The sequence below is a fragment of the Cydia fagiglandana genome, chromosome 13 (assembly GCF_963556715.1).
Source record: "Cydia fagiglandana chromosome 13, ilCydFagi1.1, whole genome shotgun sequence".
Lineage (NCBI taxonomy): Eukaryota > Metazoa > Arthropoda > Insecta > Lepidoptera > Tortricidae > Cydia > Cydia fagiglandana.
The window spans coordinates 12,049,269-12,073,040 of NC_085944.1; the positions used below are offsets into that span (position 1 = coordinate 12,049,269).

The window sequence follows — 23,772 nt, forward strand, 5'->3', positions numbered from 1 at the left end:
ATAAAATTTCCAGTAAAAATGTTGTCTAGGAAATCTTAACTTTATTAGGTATTTATAATTTAAATTTACGCGGAAAATAGCCCTCCTTGCGTTATTATCGAGATGCGCGCACGGCGCCATAAGCAGTTAGGTAAGTACATAACAATAAAATATTTGAACGTCTAAATATTAATTTAACAATTAGAATAAAATATGGTGTATTTTAAATACTTCAAAGAATTTATTCCCGTTGAAATTATATCTAAAAGTTAATTTTATTAAGTACCTATGTAAAAAAAATTTCTTTCGTTTCGATTGTAAACAAAAAAAATATATAAATAAATGGTAAGTAAATATATTTCTCAAAAATATATCCCTTCGTGGGGCTTTACTTATAATTAGGTAAGTACATGCTTAACAAATTCCATCATCCATCATACATTTAAAAAATAATTTAGTTTTTATAATATTTTTATAATTATTTCTTTTACTTGTTGTTTTTCTTAGGCTAGGTCATGTATAATATGAATATAAAAGTAAAATACAAAAACATAAAAAAACAATAAAATGATACGTTTATTTAATATTCACAATCTTTATTTATTTCAACTCTTAGGCTATTTTTATTTATTATTATATTCGACAACATTACTTACTTTATTTTTTTGTTAATCTAAAAATGAATTTTACGTACATACCATTTCGCAGCGTCTTATAAAAGTGACGGGTGAATAAAAAATCATGAAAAATGTTAATAAAAAATATTGCTAAATCATGGTAACCATAGTATCGTAGTAGGCGAGAGGCGTAGATTTCGTTAGGAAAATCTGGTAAAGCGCGCGGCGTGCGGGCCTCCGCTGGCAATGCCTACATATACCCGGCGGGCGACGCGCGGCCGTCACATCTCGTCCCGCCTTCACGCGATACACTATACACTGTGACTGTAGACTTGAAAACGTGAACATGAAACGATTGTTACTCCTCGCAGCCCTGTGCACCTTCGCCGTGGCCATGGTCCCTAGGCAGAGGGTGAGTACAACCCCTATTTATCAAACAATTTGGAAAAATTCGCGATTAATACTCCGTTATTAAAATTCATTTGTTTTTAAACTACGCATCTGGTAAATATCATTGGCGCATTTACATTAAACATAAACGGTTTTAGTTTGTCGGAAATAATTTAGTTAACGCATATACATATATATTTTTTAATTTTAAAAACGGCTACAAGTGCTTTAAAGAAGGTAGTTTAATGTAGTGTGTGAAGTGAACCGTGTTTTTGATACAATGCATCTTTATTGAAAGTAGTGAGAGACATTTATTGACTTACTTGATTAATATGTAGTTATTATATAAATTAACTCATGACCTACACCTACATACAATGTTTTTAGCGCACGTTCGTAATCATTATCTTATCTTAATAGGCTCATACGTAAATAAACATGGACTAACGACCGTAAGAAGCGTAAATAAACGATTATATACCCATAATATTTATCCGCATTAACATGTTATGCGAAAACAAAATAGGTTTAACGTTATACTCTTTATACCTAACAAATATATATGCAATGCTATAAAGGAAATAGGGTAGGTAATACATACTTAGGTACTAAAAGTTTTTTCTTGCAGTATGTACACTCGCCATCAGATATATCGGCGCACCCAAGGTGCTCAAAAATATCTGAACACGCACTCTAACGCTTTGACAATACAGGCGTGTTCAGATATTTGTTATATATATATTTCTCATATATATATATATACCTGATGGCGAGTTGGCGACTGTACCTATTGAATTCAGGTGCCTCGTCATTTGATGCTCTAAATTTTTGTTTCCAACATCTACTGTAAACTGTAATAATGTAAATTAAGTACGTACACAAAAGTACAAATAAAATTGGCGTTTTATCCATAAAACCCAAGGATGCTACTTTTGTAAAATCGAACTTTATACTATGGTGAAACATTCTACTTAGAAAAATTCAAACTTCAACGATCGGAAAGGACTCTTAATAAATGCTTTAAAAAATCCGAACACCAACAGTAGCAGCGAAGAATTTTCTTTAAAAAAATGGATTATAACTTCTTAAAGTAGGTACTTGAGCTATATTACAAAATTTGAACTCGAACAATTACCTATTTTACTGACATAAACTTAAATTTAAAGATAAGGTATTTAAAAAAGATAGAATACCAACCAGTCACTAAGGATTCTATTTTAAAATAAATAAGTCCAACGGGCGCGAAGTAATTTACCTACTTTTAAAACCTTTCTACTAAGTTTCTTGGTGCTGCTTTAAATAAGTACATACATTCAAGCTTTCTAGGGTTACAAGGAAAAGTTCTTGAATTTAATTCAGTACATGAAATATGCGGCTGCAGCCAGCAGGCAGGCCTGTACCTGAACCTGATCTATTATTTATTCCCTAGCGACCCACCCCGGCTTCGTACGGGTTAACAAATTATACAATTAAACTTCCTGAAGAATCACTCTATTGATAGGTGAAAATCGCGTGAAAATCCGTTCAGTAGTGTTTGAATTTATCGCGAACAAACATACAAACACACAATAAGACAGACGCGGCGGGAGACTTTGTTTTAAAGGTGCAGTGATTGACCTTATTAACAGTATATATAATTGTTCTTTTTAAGTTTTCTTGGTAATTATAACCCCCTTTTTTGAAATACCGCATCCGTCACTTCTTTTTATTTCTATCAATTCGGTTTCATTCATTTTATAACTAAGTAGGTACCTTCAGTTAATCTTGCTAAGTAACCGATTGTTATTTTTTACACATTGTTTATTGCGTTATTATTTCTTATCTAAAATTGTACTCCGTTAAATAATCGCCATGGTGTTATTGGCGAACCGTGAACCGATATTCCCATTTAAGCAGATAAACATACAACATTAAACATTTTATCAAATCTGATTTTATGACCGTTTCTTTTATTTTTTGCCATTTTATATATTGTGACCTTTTTTGCCACTTTTGGGTTATTTCCACTCAGAATCACGAGCTCTTTCGATCCTAATGGGATAAATAATGATTTTCCTATTGTGTTACCATTTCCCCATATACCTTGTATGGCGGTAATAAAAAGGAAAGTTTGAAAAATGTATGGAAATTTAGGACACTTTTTTTTCTCCTATAAGGATGAAAAGGGCTCTCGATCCTGACTAGATATAACACAAAAGTGGCTAAGAAGGTCACAATATATAAAAATGGCAAAAAATTGAAAGAATAAAAGAAACGCTCTTATAAGGCAATTGTTTTCTTTTCGTACTGTATACTATTTAAACTGTTTCACTGATATCTGTATTTATTCCCTCTAGTGGTCCTCTCTCTGTGGTTAAATCTGGAAGTGTATTTTCTTGTAAAATTATCGTTAATATATGCCCATACCGCTTTCAGAAAATACTATATATTAATGTCAGCGGAATGATATCTTATTATAAATATACCTACATGTTGCGTACTTGTCGCTACCTACAAATAAATGTATGTATGTTAAGTTTAGTATTTAGTGCATAGTGCATAGAATAGGTAATATTATATATGGTTTTAAAGGTTTAAAACTTAAAAATGAGCGCGATCTTGCCAACAAACTGCAATCGCAGTTTGGCGAGTAATATAATTTTAATTTGTTACAAAATTGTTGTGAACTTTATGATAAATAATTAAAAAATATATATATATATACTTAGATTAATCAGTCTAATTCAGGCGTTTCAGGCATTCGCGTTGGGAGAGCTTCCTAGTGTCCGAAGAAAGTTTCGAGCTCACAATTTAGGTAAATCTTAATGAAATTTGAAATCGTAGATGGTGAGTAGGAATACAGCGTGGAAAGATATGCCGGGCCCTGGAGGGAAACTACCTTAAATCCTTAAGTTGCCTCATTTTACTTAAAGATTCCTTTATTTTTAAACCCAAGTTAGAGACGCCACTTCCTCGAGCAAATTTCATCAAGCAGTGAGGGCAACAATGGATCGAGACCGATGGAGACAGCTGATCAAGGATGTGAAACCTAGTGATCACGATCCTCAGGAATGAGGGAATGACTGAAGAGAGAGAGATTTTTAAAAAGAAACAAAACTGCATTCAAAGATTTTTTTTAAATTCGCTTGTCTCGACCGGGAATCGAACCGAGTAAAACTTCCAAAAAATAAACACTCGCTGTTTTTTTCTACTAGTCGATACTTACAGTTAATGTTAATGATAACATTTCTCCAAGAAACATTAGGCCTTGCACTCGTCCGTCGTATAAAATATCCATAAAATCGAATATTTAGTACTCAAGAATATTTTTAGACATAAAGCAAAATTGAAGGAAAAAGAAAAATCTTTGAATGCAGTTTTATATCTTTTTAAAAATAAAGGTTGTCTCCTTTAAGCAAACTGAGCCAACTTAAGGATTTAAGGTAGTTTCCCTCCATGGCCCGACTTATTTTTCCACCCTGTATACTAACACAAGCCTTCTTGAGCTTACTGTGGGACTATATACGTATGCTACGTATTTAACTAATATTATGATTACCTGCAGTTTGAACCTGCACATTTTTTTGTGATCCTAATATACCATTTATCGTTATTTAAAACTAAAATGTAATTGTACCTTTATTATCTGAAACTAAAATTTGTTGTCAAATATTTGCTCACTGCATAAACTTTTATTAGATATCTGGTTCTACGTAATAAGTTGTTACGTCGATATAAGGGTTATTAAATATACTAGATATATTAAAATTTAAAATGGTTATGGGTAAAAGATTTCTTATTTCTATTTTTGGCAAGGTAGACAAGTAAGTTTCATTTACACCTTTGAGAGTTTGGTTTGAAAAGCTATGAAAATATGTATATCCAGTTTTAGAAAATATTTCAAATTTTCCAATTTCATAGTAAACGATTTGATAATTTTACCTACCATCTAAATTATTTTGTAAATAGTTATCGCGTCGATTATATGATTTGTGACGTGAACGCAGGGTGGATATTATGTATAAAATGCACCACAAATTTATTAGGCAAGGCAATCGAAACTCTCACATACTCGTATCTATTAATCATATGTATAGGTAATTAAATAAGCCGGATATATAATCGCTATTTTTCGACACTATCTTTTTGGTGCTGACTGTGCCTATAATAATCAAATTGCCATCTACAGTGAAAGTTGCTTACTGCGTTGTATATTATTTACCTACGTTTTTTACGTTATCAACTTTTGTCACGGAATAGGTACCTACGAATCTTCGAATCTCAGAACTCCGCAGTGTCAGATAAATCGCAATAAATGCACACATTATGGCATAACCAACGAAATTTCAGTACCGATTAGGGTTACCAGATAAAAAATTTGAATTTCCTGACAAAATTCCTGATTTCCGAATATTTTTCCTGACATTCATATTTTTGACGACGACGGGGGGGTTTAGCCGTCAACGCGGAACGATTCAATTCGATTTCTAAAACATCTAAGTAAATAAAAAGGCACTTTATAAAAAAGTCTTTCAATTCAAAAAATTCCTGACATTTTCGTGTTCCGTCCCCATTCCTGACAAAAGGCTAAAATGCCTGACATGTCAGAAAAATTCCTGTCATCTGGTAACCCTAGTAGGTACCGATAGCATTAACTGATGCGTCATGGACCCAAGCTAGAAGTAGGCCGATTAAAGGGGATAGGAGTGGTTCACGTAATGAGACTAAAGAGAGCGTCTGGTTCAAGTCTGCGAGACACTAACAAGAGTCTATTTCCGATAGCCCTTTCATGCTTTTCACATTTTATTTGGGCGAGCCACTAATGCTCACTGACTCAGTGTGTATTAGTGGCTACGGGTGGGAAACTTGACATATTTCTGCGCAGTAAACAAATTATGAATAGGTCAACGACCTACGTTGTTTCCTGTTTACGTGGTATCGCGTTTGTACATGTGGTAATCGGGTGGAATCGTCGCCCAATTCCGTTCATTCATGGCTCGTGTCAAGAGTGCCGGATACGCTCAAGGACGCAGTATTACGTTGCACTACGGTTTATTACAATGCCAGCGTAATAAATCGTAGTGGAACGTAATACGGCTGCATTCGTAATTCATTCCATTCAGAAATGTTGTCTTTGTACCTATATTGTGCATGGAGAGTCCAGAAACACTCCAGTTGTGTCAAGTGCAATTAATGTAATTCATTAGAAAATAGTGAGTGATATTTTGTGACAGATACTTTAAATCACTACGCCGCCATAAGATTTAGGAGCATGATAGGATATTAATGTATAGGTACTTAGCATTATTCACACATACAATTAATAAGTTTATAATGGCGTAGGGATGTGACGACCCTACTATTCAAACTCTTTGATGACGACCCCAGCGCTCGCCGGATTTACCAGTGCAATCAATCACAAAACGTAGGGCTAGGGCACCTGGGGCCAATTTTTGAATTTCGGTGGCTCGATTTCGCCACTCGAAAATCGGTGGAAAACGGCGAAATGCTAATTTTTGAAATACGAGCGATCGAAATTTGGAATCTAGTAGTTTTGACCACTCGATTTCAATTTTATTAGTAGAATTTAAATGCCTAGTAGTAGTGGAGATATTATTGAATGAAATATACGAAATCGAGCGATCGAAATTCAAAAATCGGTCCCCTGGAGGAGCTCTTCACCCGAAAGGTGGGTGGGACAGGTTCTTCTGGCTTACAGCTTGGCAAAAAAGAGTAGAAATTAAAAACTGGCAACACTGTAGTGTCGTCACTTTCAAACCAATTTATATAAGAAAACGGGACGACATACAGTGTTGCCACTTTTTAATTTCTAGTCTTTTGCCAAGCCGGCCGTCCAGAGTGGAGTCGCGAGAACTGCTTTCTCGAGGGTACTCTTGCCCGGGTACCAATATTAGCACGAGCGGTTAAACAACAACTTTGCCCCTTGTAAAACAAATAACTATTTTATTATGACTAGAACAAGAGAAAATATGTTTATTTGTCACCGTTATCATAAGACTGGCGTCAGTAATTGACGCATTTATGTAGTACCTACCTAATCTTTTAATTCGTCAACGAAAATAATACTCAATCATTCGATGGCGTAGCTGACTTTACACTTAATTATTTAGTATTAGGTATGTAGATAATAAATTATTCTGTGAATTTCTAATCACCGTTTTTACCTTCACTTTTTGTTTTCTATGTGATAAAATCTGACTTAATTCATATAAATTACTAACTATTTACAGGTATAAATATGAAAAAATATGCCATGTTCTGGCAAAACAACTATTACAACTTTCCTTGTTTTACATTAAACATCAGTGTTAAGTTAAATAAAACATAATATATTACCAGACATCGTACATTTTCCAGCATTTTTGGTGCAGCGGAGTGGTGTTAACGGAATTGGTATAAATAATTTCAACCCTAATGATTAATTAGCGTTAATTGCGTTAATATTTATAATAACCTTAATTTACCTACCTTAATAACCTTAATTTAATTTAGTTAATTACCCTTAATTTAGTTGACATTGTCTATACCAATTCTGTTATCAACACCACTCTGCTGCACCAAAAATGCTGGAAAATGTACGATGTCTGTATATTACAGATATATCACAGTATCATTTCAATCATTTTGACTATATATATAAATAATTTCAACCCTAATGATTAATTAGCTTTAATTGCGTTACTATTTATAATAACCTTAATTTACCTACCTTAATAACCTTAATTTAATTTAGTTAATTACCCTTAATTTAGTTGACATTGTCTATACCAATTCTGTTATCAACACCACTCTGCTGCACCAAAAATGCTGGAAAATGTACGATGTCTGTATATTACAGATATATCACAGTATCATTTCAATCATTTTGACTATATATATAAATAATTTCAACCCTAATGATTAATTAGCGTTAATTGCGTTAATATTTATAATAACCTTAATTTACCTACCTTAATAACCTTAATTTAATTTAGTTAATTACCCTTAATTTAGTTGACATTGTCTATACCAATTCCGTTATCAACACCACTCTGCTGCACCAAAAATGCTGAAAAATGTACGATGTCTGTATATTACAGATATATCACAGTATCATTTCAATCATTTTGACTATATATTTATAGGAAATACCAGACTGTGGAACAAATAATCGTACCCATCACAAAAATACTTATTCGCATAATGGGATTTAAGACGAAACAGGAGCTGAGTTTAAAATATTTTAGGTAAATATACCCGTCTCGCTAACGGAAGCGGCTCCTAAAACTAGTGCGATAAGGACAAGGCGAAGAATCCTGCGTAAAAATCCCTAAAAATCGAGGTCTCATACTCGACCGTTTCCTCCTCTAAAACTTAACCAATCGTAACCAAATTTGGAAATCTAAATGATTATGAAATTATTTGTATCGGACCGTTTTGCTTTTTTGGCTAATTGATATCAGTTACTACGCCCCTCATTGCGGCATATTCTATGAGGCCATTTTGGCCATTTTTGAAGGGCTCTAGCGCCTTAAAAAACAAAAATATCAATAAAAGCAAAACGGTCTGACACAGATCTCTAGCATCAAAACCCACGGAAGAAACAGTCGACTACGTTTGTATGGAGAAATTACCACTTCTGTTGGCTCTTAAACCTAGAAATGAAATCACTTTAAATATTTATTTTTAGAATGCGGACCGCTTTAGACATGGGTAAATTTAGCTTGCTGAATGATGAAATCTAAGAAAACCAGCCAAGTGCGAGTTGGACTCGCGCACGAACGGTTCCGTACCATTACGCAAAAAACTGCAGAAAAAATCACGTTTATTGTATGGGAGCCCCACTTAAATATTTGTTTTATTTTGTTTTTGTTATAGCGGCAACAGAAATACTGATTCCGCTCTGATAAAAGTGTATCTCTGAGTAATCCTGCATTACCCTCAATTTCTCTTTACAGAGGGCGATGGAAGACAACCAAAGTGCCGCAAGCATCCAGAAGCCAATCTGCGAGTCGAAGACTCCGTGCGGCTGGCTTTTCTACAAGGATAATATTGAATTTATCCATGAGAGATGGGAACGGACTAATGACTAGTAAGTATTTATCTTTATATATGGGCATTTTTATTGAAATGAATAGGTACGGCCGTTTCTCCATACAATATAGTCCCAAATATTTTCTATAGGTAATGTTAACTTATCCAGTATGAAAATCCCTGCTATGGGACGCCACGTGCGTTAGCACTTTCGCGGCCTCACACCTCGGCCGAACTGTGCGGGCGGCTGGTGCCGCCGCAGATTTTGCCGCGGCCAAGAAGCTGGAAAAATATGCGAACGGCCGGAAATTATTATTTTGTGCCCCTTGCGTTTGAGACCACCGGGTGCTGGGGGTCGGAGGCTATTGCCTTTATTAGGGAAGTGGGACGGCGAATGAGGGAGAGGGGATCTGACGCCCGCGCGGGTTCGTACCTGGTGCAAAGGTTGTCCATCGCCATTCAACGCGGTAACGCGGCTAGTGTGATGGGTACCTTTGCGCCAGGGACAACTCGGGGGGGACTGTTTGACTAGACTTAAGCTAGTCTTAAGTTTTTGTTTTATATATTGTTGTATTGAGATATCGTTTATTGAATGTATGAAAATAGCAATACATACTAGTAGTAGTCCACGTTTGTATGACGAAGCATTTTAGAGCGGTCCTCCACTTTCCTCTTAAGCACCGTGAACATAACCAACTTTGCCACCAGGGGAAACTTTGCCCAAAACGACCATTTTAAGCAAATTCGTTAATGTAGAAAAGTTTTAAATACTTATGGCGACCCTGCTATTTTTAGCAGAAAATAGGTTAAATTTGAGACAAAACTAGACACCAAACATGTGCACAACTTGACTTGGGAATTTTCAGCGAGTTGTCAAATATAGGATATATTTCGGCGGGCAAAAAATTGTTAAAAAATGAATGCATGTAGAAAAAAATTGAGAACCCTTTGACAAATATTTCCGGGTTTCAGTTATAAAACATGAAGCATAGATTATGTCCATTGAGGTTTAATCTAAAAAGGCCTAAGAACACAAAAGTTTTGGCGGTGGGCAATGTAATCCGGTAATTTACAGACCTACGGATGCCAACATTGCCCACCACCAAAAACGGCTTAGGGTTGTCACTTTTGACAAATTTACCCAACTTCGCAAGTAAAAGAAGGTTATGTTTGTACACTAAAGTAAGTTTATAGATATATACTGTATTTGATTGGTCTTATTATCCTTTATTTAGATGTTTTATCCCTTTTACGCATGAAAAATACAGCAAAACTCATATTTTAGGCCATTAAACTATTGTAACAGGTTTTCTCTAAAGTGACAACCCTAGCCTTTGTAAAATGCTTAGGTGAGTCTTGCATGGAAAATGGCAAAAACGGGTAGGCAACATTGCCCACCCGATTTATTCAAAAGTTTACATACTTATCGTTAAGTTATTAACAGGGAATGGTAGGATTTCCCAAAAACTTTTTGTGATTCTTAGACATCATCATCATAAGAGCTGTATTTCAGCACCAAATTGACGTGGGCAATGTTGGCCACAACCCCGGATATCTTTGCCCGCCCTCTAAAACGCCAAAAAAGTGGGTAAAATCAGGATTTAAAAATTTGTTCTTCAAGTAAATTGACGCGGTTGATTACAATGGACGTGCTGAGCAAAAAAAAGTCATACGACGTCATAATTATATTTTTTTCGAAAAATTCGAGTTTTTTCGAAAAAAGCGGGCAAAGTTGGCTATATTGACGGCATCGGCACCGGAAACTCTGTGGTTAAGGAGATTCCGGTGCTTAATTTCTGATAATTTCAGCCCGTATGGGGTGCCCAGTGCGCTTTATACCTATCGCGTCGAATGATGATCGTTACGAATTTTTCTAAATATAATTTTGTGAACAGTAGGTGGGTCAAACAGAAAACTGTGTTACGTCTTTCCTGTAGACATACACAAGAGTTAAGGGCTATAAAGGTTAATTTTCTTATTTAACCCTTATCCACGTGAAAAGGTCCTCCTTTTATTTAGAGAACTATGATAAAATCATTACTTACATGCCCACAAGCTGTTAACTATTGCCCACAGGAGAGAAAACTAGTGTGTTCGCGCGAACTGTACATTTTTCTCTCCTGTGGGCAATAGTTAACAGCTTGTGGGCATGTACGTAAAGATTTTATCATAGTTCTACAACTTACTTTTCACGTGAAATAAGAAAATTAACCTTTATAGCCCTTAACTCTTGTGTATGTCTACAAGAAAGACGTAACACAGTTTTCTGTTTGACCCAGGTATTGTATTAGAAGTAGTGATCGACCGTTTTCATATAATTTATAGTACTTAATACTTGTTGTGTTCCAAATCGAAAATTAAATGGTTTTGATTTAATTTTAAATACGAATTATTTGTGGTAAACCGATATAGGGTCATTGCGTCAGTTCACTGTCCAGTGCCTGTTTCCGTCCACTTGGCGTAGTTATCACAAAGAATTGTGTATTATTTAATAAATGCCTCTATATTCAAGATTACCTATACCAAAGAGAATAGATAGCATAGAGGGCTATTGCCAAAGTAAATTTTGTAGTCACGGTACATTTACTGCCATCTATCGACACACGAATAAAACTTAAAATAAAATTGAAAATGTATAAATGAATCAAAATATGTTTACGGATAAATGATTTTTAATTTTTATTGTTCCATACTGACCCATGTTCTTTCACTGATATGTGTTAAAATTGTTAAATATCAAACGGTGTCAAAGGTATGGCGCCATCTATTCGAGAATGACTTTTTCTTGATTTTTTTCTTAGACTTTATTTATCTTATACGGAGTTATATATATCTCTGCCCTTACTAATAAATGTCTAATATCAATAATGTACTTTCCATTTTCCAGTTGTATATGCGCCACAACTATGACGTGTCAAGAAGACGAAAACGATACCATGGGCAAGGCCATCATCAAAAGGTGCAAAGTGCCGGTGCCGGCCCAAGACGATAAAAAGTCAGACAACACAGAGAGCTAGCGAGCTACGCTTCAAGGAACTTCAAGCTGTTTATCGACGACAAAGCGTCCGTCCCTTTTTAAAGGACCTATCTGTGTCATCCCGTTCATCATTGACGTCGGCGACCGGTATTACTAACTAACTACACATCTGCAAGTTGCGCAATGTTGCCAAAAAGTTGGAATAGTTCTTGGATATTTCACAGGAAACAGTGCTTTGTTTCCTATGAAATTTCCAACTTTCATTTTAGAAAATGTATCAACATTTCCTAAACTGCGACATTCGGTGTTTTTTATAAAAAATAACGAATTGCGCAGTTTTTGAAACTTTCTGACGGCACATCAGTAAAATATGTAAAATTGCCCTTTCGTTTCACATTGTCCCAAAAGGATATCGGATTTCGAAGCAAACTTGTCGAAGCCCCCTCAGCTATCGGACAATAATAGTAACGTCTGATAAAAAAGTTGATTCGATATCGGAGCGGTAATGTTGAAAGCACTAAGAATTTTATCGTAATATGTGGTATGTTGCACACGCAGAATAGATTTTTATCAGACCTTAACCTCTAGCCGCCCAGAGACCTATAAAAAGGTCTCCTGTCCCATTCTAATTTGAACTTTGTGCTGACAAAATCAAAATTTAATTTTCCTTGGCAAGGTTTGACGTATGGGCGGCTATATAGAGGTTAAAAAACAGCTGCTTATGTCGGAGATAAATACTAATTTTACTTATCAGTACAGATGCTATCAAAGCATCATATTGTAGTTATACCTAAGACAAATACGAGTAGTTAGGTCAGGAAATGATCCAAGCTTTCATACTCGAGCTCAAATGGCGTACATACTTTTAGGTTAGAGGCGAACTAAAACCGTAAGAAACAAGGATTTTTAATAGGTTACCGTAAAAGTATAAAACTTTGCCCTTTAACATAACTTTGCCCGCCGCTTCACTTTCTTCAGAAAGTGTATCTGTAACTACTTTTAAGTTATTTCGCTTTTACTGAACTGTGACGCAGTGGGCAAAGTTATGTTTTATACATTTACGGTACTATCTATTCTCAGCAAAGGGCACTCAATGTTGCCAGGCCATAGTTAATTTGCCATTTATTAAGATTATTTTACTTTTAGTGCAGTCTTGGATATTTTAGCATTTGACGCCCCTGTATTCCGCCTTGTTATTTATTAATTTTATATTGACATGATTAAATCAGTAATCACTCACGTGTGACCGCAACTGTCTGATATAAAGTTAACCATTTACATTTAAAATATTTTAAAGCGAAATGAAAAGTGATATTCGACAGGCGAATGTAAACTCCTTGGCTTTAAAATAGTAAATATTCTGTAACTTAATCATATATTTATTAAAAAACGCACAACAGATACTTTTCTGACACCGAACGGACACCTTTAACATAATTTTGGTATTGTTTCATTTTTAGCCACAAAAAAAGTAAAATTGTATTTAAATTGTAACGTTATTGTTTTTATTTGGTTTTAGTTATTGTTTTTGCTATTTCTATGGACACTGTACAGTAATGTTGAGCTATCCTGAAGATATCGCTTAATAAGGAATACACTACACATACTTAATTTATTTCACGTAAAACACAGTACCTTCTAACGAAATTCAAGTACAAGTAGTCGAGTACAATTTTGTACATTTACAATTTAATTTTCACCACACCAGCTCGGAAAGTCTTACTTTGTACTTCAAAAACTGATAGCAAAGTTGCATTTTATTCACATGTGAGACAAAGTAATTAAATGCAAATTCTGAGTTGTTTTCTCATGATTGCTGGTAGAATTGACTTTTAAATGATGATTTTGGATGATAAATATTTAATAACATTCATTTGGATTTGATTTAGTTTGATCTTGTCTGATATTTTACATTTAATATTTGCTTCGGGTTGGTGTGGTGAAAAATTTTGTGTTTCACTCGGGGGCAAATTTTGTTTAACCCTCGTGCTTTGAAACCCTCGCAACGCTCAAGATTCCATTTTTCGAACCACTCGCTACGCTCGTGGTTCAATTTTGGAATCTTTCGCTTACTCGGATATCAATATTAGCACGAGCGGTTAAATAACAACTTTGCCCCTTGTAAAACAAATAACTATTCCAATGGTGTATAAATTAAATAATATATTAAGTAAGATTTTTCACCAATCTGTACAAATAATAAAAATATAATAATAGCCAATGGTTAAACAAGTTATGTTGCTGTCACTTCCATACATTTAGCATTACTAGATGGACGTACTACCTAAGATCTATTGATTGTGTAAAGAAAAAACAAATTCCTAAACGCTGCCAAAACCTTCCTACCTTTTGCTGTCAAAAGTTGACCGACCTTGAAATTGGCAAGTAATGTAGATGGCGCTGTACGGCTTCACACAATATCCTGTAACTTTAGTTATCATTGTCAAAAGTTGACGTTTAACATTCAGTGACTTGGTTTTAACCAAGGGGTGCGAAACTCCTGACTTCGGTCAAGCTCGGCTCCGCTCGGCATAGCATTGCTCCGAGCAATTATTAGGGTTGGCACCACTTGACTTCCTTTTGCGTGCACGACCACAGATAAAATAATCACTTGATTTTTGTCAACCCTAAATAGCCGAAAGGGATAGTGCCATATATTAGAAAGGGACAGCATGATTCGACCCTGAACCGCTGTCAAACTTCGTTTTTGTAGGAAGTTTCCTTTCTGTACGGTAGTACTATTAATTATTCTGTGATAAAACGCAATACAGCGCCATCTGTTTCGACTTCAAACTAGGTTTCTTTCTTAGACTTTACCTCTCTGTTACAATCAATATATCTTTGCTATTACTCATTAATATTTAGTTTTAGTATTTTCTTTGGTAAATGTGTGATGGATACAATGTTTGATGGTGTGAGTAATGATGCGATAATTAAAGTACTTAATAGATTTAAATAATAAGTAGAATATTAAGGTGATATTCGTCTTTCGAATATTTACATTTGCAGTTCCTATTTTTTTTCTTTAATCATATATTTACGAGTATGTGAGAGTGAGGGCTAGATTTCATTAGAAACCTGCTTTTTGTAATAATTGTAGTTTTCTTTTATGATATACTGAGCTGTATTATTAAATATGTTGCATTAATAAGATTTTCTTAATAATTTTTATTTTTTTATTTTTTAAAGAAATAAAATGATTGACTAATTTTTATTTGTTTTCTTTATCTTGTAGGCTACCTAGTAAAAAAACTTATTACTTGTAAATTACTTGACTATAGTTCGTTTGCTAAAAGCATTAGAAAGAACTTGCAAAAAGGTAAGCGATCTTGACATGTCTTTTAATTGAAAAACGCTTTTTAAAAATCAATAACTTTTACATATGAAAGCAGAAGAATATAAATGATCGTATTAGATTCATAATTGTTACATATTTGCCGTAACTTATTTTTAAAATGTGTTTTTCAATAAAAAGACACATCAAGATTGTTTACCTTATTTCTAATGCTAAAAAAACGAACTATAATAAGTACCAACAAGGCCGCTAAATCTGAATAAATTATTTTAAGTACCTACGTGCTAAAATTAGACATGAGTGGTTTACCTATCTATTTACATTATCAAATAGACTATTATAAAATTAATGTACCTATGTTGTACTATCGAACAACTTTATTCTTGACCCACTGTGAAACCTTTTCACATTTACTACGTCAGTGGCAGAAATATTGATTTAAATTTTAAAAAGTAAAATGATCATTGGTTTCACCTATTGCCCTCAGACTCGTTTGGGGACAATAACTATAGTTCGTTTTTTTTAGCATTAGAAAGAACTTGCAAGAAGGTAAGCGATCTTGACATGTCTTTTTATTGAAAAACGCTTTATAAAAATATAAAACTATTACTTATGAAAGCAGAAGAATATAAATGATCGTATTAGATTCATAATTGTTACATATTTGCCATAACTTATTTTTAAAATGTGTTTATCAATTAAAAGACACATCAAGATTGTTTACCTAATTTCTAATGCTAAAAAAAACGAAGTATAACAGTAGGTTATGTAGGTAATGCGAAACTGTCTCAGTATGTGTGCCGGTCTGTCTGTTACCTGTTCACACTTAAACTGATGAACCGATTTAGATTTTTTTTATAATAAATAAATATCTGGGGACATCTTACACAGATCAACCTAGCCCCAAACTAAGCAAAGCTTGTACTATGGCTGCTAGGCGACGATATACGTAGTTATACACATAAATACATACTAATATAACAAATATTTGTGTTCATCACACAAATAAATGCCCTTCCCTTACCGAGATTCCAATTTGGTATGGATATAAGTTTGAGGCCCTGGAACACAGGGTTAGTTTCTATTTCAAAAATTATCCATCAAGGGTATCAAGGGAGTAAAAAGGGGGGTCAAATTTAAATATGCAAATATGGAACTGGAACATGAAAGTAGGAAGTAGGTACATACTAAATCTTCGCAGACAAAGATGGAAAATTACAAAAATCGTACTTGCATTATGCAACTTTGTTCCGTTAGTTTCAACTACATCCCATCCAACATCTTCCAACTGACAAGTTTAGATCATATCACATCTCGTTTAGAATACAAATTGTTTCTAAATCTTCACAACAGTTGTAACCTTTTTATTCTCATATCCACATTTGGTATTCTTGTAGAATGCGGGTGCATCGAGATTGTTGGCCGCGGGCGCGCCGCATTTTGTTAAACCGAGGGTAGATGCAGAAGTTCCCCCGTTTCGCTGGCTTGTTTACCAGTTTTGCACATTCGTGTTTTTTCTATGAATGCAGTGGCAATATAAAGTCCGCAGCATCTGAAACCTTCTTTTCATTCCGTGGCGACGCGCAGGATCGGTTGTACGATATAAAATTTTGTTTGAGTATGGATTCTTTGCCGTTTAATTTTAATAATATGGAAGACACTAAACCGATTTTTACAACTGCGAGTGAAACGCTATCTACAACGACCACGGTAAGAATTTTATTGTATTTATTTAATTTCTGTGGATCATGTTTAATATGACAGTTTTTTACGAAATATAAATAAAGACTCCATTTAAAAATAAATACTGGGATAAAATTTACATTACTCTTATGTCAATTGACAAGCCCAAATATAAAATTTGCCTCTTATTAGGTATTAAATTAGTTGTAGGGATCTTTGTGTTTTTGGGGTCGATTAATTATTTAACTTACCTATATTATACCTGTATTTGTATTATCATCAAATCTGTAATTTGTTATGATTATGTGCCGTTGCCTTTTTTGCGAAAATTATAAGTCATCTCTGGGGAAATAACCTCTGGGGAAGAATAAAATATATTTATGTAACAATTGCTCACTACAATCAAAAATAATTAATGCTACTATACAATCTTTTGTGGTATTTGCCGAAGGAGCGGGTAACGCGAATACTTGCACTTACCCGCTAGTTAAATAGTTTCATATTCAGGCGTAGGTATGTAAATAGGTTAAGACCTATAAGCTAAGGACTTTGGTAAGCCAAAGAGCGTCGTCGGGACAACTTTCTAAAGCTAAACTTTGAAAATTACTCATTTCATTTGTTTCATATTCATAAACCAACACTCTTATTTTACTGCCTTTCATTATGTAACAGTCACATAAACTACCATTATGTATTTGCCTTGAAGGAATAAAAGGACCATTGTTGATTGTTAATAACGAACTCCACACCTTGCAAGAGTTGCAAGAGAGCGCAATGGTATTTTAAATACATTGTTGCATTTGATCTATCGATTGAATTTGTTAATCTTGAATGTATCGAAAAACAGTTGCAAGTGGCAAGGAATTCAGTCAGTCAGTTCGAATCGACAGACAAGGTAACTTTTGCTTAAATTGTCAAATTTATTATCTTACGTACCTTGAAACAGGAAAGTTTTGCACCATCGAACCGAGGAATGGCGGGCGGCCAGGAGTTCTACCCTGGCAACAGCGGTCTGCTGAATCTGCTGGCTCAGCAAGAACCCCGACACGGAGACACAGGTAACAGTGGCGTAGCTAGGGGGGGCGGCGGGGGCGGTCCGTTTAGGGTTGACACCCGACCGTGAACATCAGTAGTGCCACCTATAAAAATCCGTAAACTGAAAGCGATGGAGTAAATCCTGAGCTATTTAACAAAAATTACAATTACTCTTTTTAAATATATTTTACAATTTTGATTGAATTTTGGGGTGACACCCACAATTTCCGCACCGGGTGCCACCCATGCTAGCTACGCCACTGACTGGTAATAAATTTCATTATTATTATATGACTATTAAATTAGTTTCTGCCCGCGAATTCATCTGCGTAGAATTATTATATAGGTACCACTTCCATCCACAATAAATTCCACTTCCCCAGAAAACAAGCTCGAAATTTATTAAAAATGGCTAAGGTCTACGGCTACGACACGTCTACGGCTCTCTGCGTATAGTACAGTCGGGGGCAGAGATAAAGTGACCCCCCGCCTGCTTAGAAGTTTGTATGCAAAGGTGCTAAGCGATTAGTACTTCTGGCTGTACATGGCTTAAGTTGTGTGTCGCATTCGTTATGGTACCTACCTATACTACGCAACCTAAGTTATCTATGTAGGTATAGGTAGACACTAAGTACCTACTTATGATGATTTTCTCCTTTTCAGCACCAACAGCTGCTGACATGATGACTGATGACATGATGAACTTCCGAATGAACGGCACCGATGTGCTGTTTGATGACGAACACACTTCTAACTATTATTTAGGTAATACAAGATTTTATAAATATATTAATAAATATTTTTCTAGTCTGCATCAGAAGTAGCGAGGGAGAGGTGATCAACATGATCTTGGTAACATTTTAGGATATGCACTGAACTCTTTTAGGAGCCACAAGTACTTATGATTTTTTTTAACTATATGTTCTACATACATGCAGGTGACTGTTTGCCCGATTCGGATTTTGAAATAGACATCTATTAGACATCAACAAGATACGATAACGATATGTTTAAAATCTAACTTGACAAATTTGACATTTGCGCGATTCTGGCGATACTCTAGAACGATTTCCACAGGATATGACTTAGAGATCCAATTCACATCTAATAGATATCTTACTGAAAGTATCTAACGTAAAAGTGACATTGGTTGCCCGAATTGCGCTGCAAAAGAGGACTAGTTGATATCTAAACTATAACGTATCTAGAATGGATCTATAAGTAGTACGTGTCGTCTCTTGTCTATATCTTGAAGTTTGAATACGGCAGTGTGTCTATTACTGGTTAAGAGTATAAATGGACGACCGCTTCTCCATATAAACGTAGTCCCCAATTTCCTCCCAGGATATTGACATCAAAGAATATAATCTCTATAATCTCTCACTACTTATTGACATTATTGAAAATATTTTTACATAATTTAATTTGACCTTACCTATGTCCCTTCTCTTAATTTATTTCAATTATACAATTACATATTATAAGAGTTAGGTGCTTTTAAAAGATTGTTTGTAATTTCTTTTTCCCAGAAGCAAATGTAAATTTAAAAACTTGCACTAAACATTAATGAATGAGTAAACAAGCCATAATAACAAAGCATTTTTTCTAAACAAGGTGCTGGTGCGAACCGGCCTGACCTGATGTCGTCGAGCAACATTTGGACCAACGGCAGCGGCGTGGCTTCGGGCAAGTCCGAGATGATGGACACCTTCGAGTTTCTTATCAAAAGTAAAAGTGATAGATTACTTTTTAGGGTTTCGTAGTCGCCTGGAAACCCTTAGAGCGGTTTCGCACTACGTCCGACCCGAACCCGTGAAAATATGGTCCGTAGTAGCCGTAGAACTGTTTCTATGGTAAGTACGCACTAGATCCGATCTCCGTCATCCGATTTCTTTCCGTCATTCCACGTGTGCGGTGCGTAACTTACCATAGATTCTACGGCTACTACGGACTATATTTTCAAGGGTTCGGATCGGATTCGGATCGGACGTAGTGCGAAACCGCTCTTATAGTTTCGCCATGTCTGTCTGTCTGTCCGAGGCTTTGCTCCGTGATCGTTAGTGCTAGAAAGCTGCAATTTGGCATGAATACCTATACCTAAATCATGCATTGCAACAGAACGGTAAAATAAAATTTTTGGGGTACTTTCCATACAAAATATTTTTTATTTTGCTTTGTCCATGGAGTATCGTTGGATAGGTCTTTCAAAATGAATAAGGGTCACCTAAAACCATTTTTGATATAATTATTTAATATTTTCGGAAATATAAGTTTGTTTGGCCTATTTTGACAGAATGGTAACTACGAAACCCTACAGTGAGCATGGCCCGAGATGCTCTTTGCCGATTATTTTACTTTCAAAAAACTTTTAAAAATTAAGGATAACTCTCGTCTTGGAGAAAAAATGCCTACTTACATCTTATCTGACTTGTAATCGTGTAGAACAAACTCTTATGACGTCGTCTTAATAATTCATTTCATTATCTTTATTAAGTTCGACCTTAGAGCAGTGTTCGACATAATTCTAATGAACCTTGATGTTAGTATGAACAAAATTATAACTTCACGCCATCGTTCCAAAGTCCAGCCAGCAGCTGCCAACTGTGCTCATTATTAACAGTTCATAACTAGCCCTTTTACTGGACGCGGTTTCAGCTACACCCCCACTTTGCAGATTTGGGACTTCACACCCCTTTGAAGGCTTGTGCACACCGGCTTGCGTGTGCGTGACGTGCACGTGCGCTAAAATGTTGGAGCCGCACACGCACACGTCACGTAAGCGGTGTGCCGTCTCTCATAAGGATCTGTATACTACAACGCCGCACGCGCACGTGTGCACTTCACGCACACGTACCCGGTGTACATAGGCCTGAATTTCTACGTAAATATGTATATGTAATTATGTAGGTAATGTAGGTATGTAATTTATGCAGGATGCTCTATATTCTTTATAATTAGCAACTAAGCAGGGGTACGGTGGAAAAAGACTAATACCAAATACCACGTATGAAAAAGTTGTATGTGTGCAGGTTTATCGTCAGCGAATAACTACGTGTCTATGCTGACGCGCGAACAGCTCGCGTTGCTGCGCTGCATCCGCCCCAGCCTTCTATACGAGTTCCTTCAAGAGGTGCTCAGAGCGCGCACGGACAAGCGCACACGCCGCCCCCTGCCCAACGTAAGTGTCGAGTGTCAGAGGGCCTACCGCGAACCACTCTCTGTCGCACTTGTAAATTCTTACGTAAGTGTAACAGGGAGGCAACACGTCGAACGTGATTCGCGGTAGGTCTTCAGGTCAGCAACATCTATGTCCATACACCATCTATGTCACACACTGCTGCAGGCATTCGCCCCAGCCTGCTGTACGAGTTCCTTCAAGAGGTGCTCAAGGCGCGCACGGACAAGCGCACACGCCGCCCCCTGCCCAACGTAAGTGTCGAGTGTCAGGTCAGCAACAGTTGTGTCCATGCTGCGCTGCGTCAGGCCCAACCTGCTGGAAGAGTTCCTGCTATGGCAAGTTCTTGCGATAAACAGTCATTACCCCACTTCATTAAACTCTTTGCGCCCTGCAGCCCTACAGCCCTAACCAGCTAAACGAAATTAATAAACTAACTGCACTAACCCCTTTTAATGATTCAGGAATGTGCGTTCTGCAAAAACAACGGCGAGAACGAAGAATGCTACGCGTCGCATGCCTTAAAGGACTGGCGTGGCCGCGTACTATGCCCCGTGCTGCGGGCCTTCCGATGCCCGCGTTGCGGGGCTACTGGGGACCGGGCCCACACCATCAAGTACTGCCAGGAGAACGGTGACAAAGGTAAATGCGTCCCAAGTATGCGTACAGTGTCATTCTATAGAACTTGCTAACTATATAAACAAACCGCCATATTGAAACTGTCACTAAATGATAATTTCAGTATGGCGGTTTGTTTACATAGTTTGCAAGTTCCATAGAATGACACTTATGTCATGCTGCGGGCCTTCAGATGCGCTGGCATCTATAAGCGTTATAGTTTTCCCAGTTTTCTCACTTCGCACAGAGCAAATAGGGCCGTACGTGTCTGCAGGCTGATCCGAGCGTCCCTTAATACTTTGCACGTGTTTGCCTTGGTAGATTAGTATAGGGTATAGGTACAACATCTTTAAATAAAATTTTCAAATACTTATCAATACCAATGTCATGAAAGACAAAGAGAAATATAAAATACGTATCAATGTTTTTACCTGTACAGATCGCAACGGCCTATCGTCCCGCCGGCGCGGGCCTCCATCGTCAGTCCTGCTGGGCCAAACCGGGCTCCCCGCAAGCGGGCCCTCTTCCTGCCCCCCGACCCCCGCGCCGCCTGCCCCGTCGCCATCACCGTCCTCTGCCTTCTCACCGCTGTGGTCTTCCTACGGCTTGTAAACTAAATTATCTTCGGAAAAAAACTGGGTTTCCACTGGGAGGTAATGGCTAAGCGTGAATGTTTGTTGGTCGAAGGTAGAATCCGCTCCGCTCGCAATGGAAACCCGGCCTAACAGGCCACTTGTCACACATATTCATTAGCCGTTTCGTTTTCATGTTCAAAGCGCGCGCAGCGTGGGAACGACGTTAATGAACACCGAAGTCAAATATTGGTCTCAATATTGGCGTCGACATGGTCGGCCTCAAAGCTTGCACGAGCACCGATGTTTGGACCAATGTTTGAAATCGGTTTTGTTGGCCCAGATATATTTTTGTGTTAGTTTAGGTTTGATATAGACATTGCAGCCAATTCTTTCAACGAGTGTTATTCAGATTTGGTGAACTCTGAATGTTACTTTGTTGATTCTTGCTCAATGTATTTTTGTTATTAGATTCTAAGGCCTTAGTAATTTTAAGTGCTGTTTATAAATAGCACCTATTTATTAGTTATGAAACTAATTCACCATCAATTTAATTTCTTTGCCCATGGGCACGACAATGGTATGTTGCTGGACATCGAGTACCGCGCTAAGGGTTTTTGCTGATAATCATACATTATCTAATTGAGCTGCGTTCTTATTCCGTTATAGATTTTTCATTTCACAATATTTACCAAGACTAGACTTTAATGTCATAATACTCATAATCATAAATACAAAAACCAAAGCCTTGTAAATGAAAAAACTATTTTTATTTGGACATGGTGACTTCTCTATGCTATCGTAGAATAGTACATGGTGTTCGAGTAAATGCGATCTCTGACCTTTTATTACACTGGCATATTATGTACAATGCTTTCGTCCCTTTCGCACTTGAGATAGATTTAATAGTAGAAAGAGATATTATTTAGAACCAAGTGTAATAGTCTGTTCAAATATCAGTATGCGGGTCATACTCTATTTGAATTCCTTTGGATCGCCATTTTGAATTAGAACGCAACTCTAAATCCTTAGTTATTATTTCAATTCCTTCAAATTTTTCATTGGGATTTAAAAATGATATTACAGCTTACAATTGAAAAATTACACATGTTTTATAATAATTACAACATTGTATCATCTCCGATTAATAGACAATACAATTCAATCATTACAATTGCAAATTTCAATGAATTAATTGCTAATACTGATTCATTCAAATAATTTTGTTAATACATGCAATAATTGAACATCGATTTCTGATATTTTAGCTGTGGCAAATGTTAATGATATGATAATGAAGTGTTGTTTTACCAATGAAAAATTTACTCTTTTTTGGTGTGGGTTAATAAAATATGAGCATTTATTATTGGCTTTTTCATTGAAACACCTCATATATTTAATTATTTATTTTCAAATAC

The 23,772-nt window shown here is 36.1% G+C and overlaps 2 protein-coding genes across 2 annotated transcripts; both read left to right on the plus strand.

Moving 5' to 3' along the window:
- Positions 1-866: 866 nt before the first annotated feature.
- Positions 867-15,186, plus strand: LOC134670286 (uncharacterized). Its single transcript, XM_063528031.1, has 3 exons — positions 867-1,008; positions 8,924-9,057; positions 11,887-15,186. Exons 1-3 carry the CDS (start codon positions 943-945, stop codon positions 12,014-12,016), a joined length of 330 nt encoding a protein of 109 aa, XP_063384101.1. The 5' UTR covers positions 867-942; the 3' UTR covers positions 12,017-15,186.
- Positions 15,187-16,814: 1,628 nt separating this feature from the next.
- On the plus strand, positions 16,815-22,439 carry LOC134670288 (uncharacterized). The gene is made up of 8 exons (XM_063528032.1): positions 16,815-16,981; positions 17,901-18,012; positions 18,653-18,754; positions 19,604-19,717; positions 21,019-21,119; positions 21,371-21,418; positions 21,629-21,806; positions 22,222-22,439. Exons 1-8 carry the CDS (start codon positions 16,892-16,894, stop codon positions 22,392-22,394), a joined length of 918 nt encoding a protein of 305 aa, XP_063384102.1. The 5' UTR covers positions 16,815-16,891; the 3' UTR covers positions 22,395-22,439.
- The last annotated feature ends 1,333 nt before the right edge of the window (positions 22,440-23,772 follow it).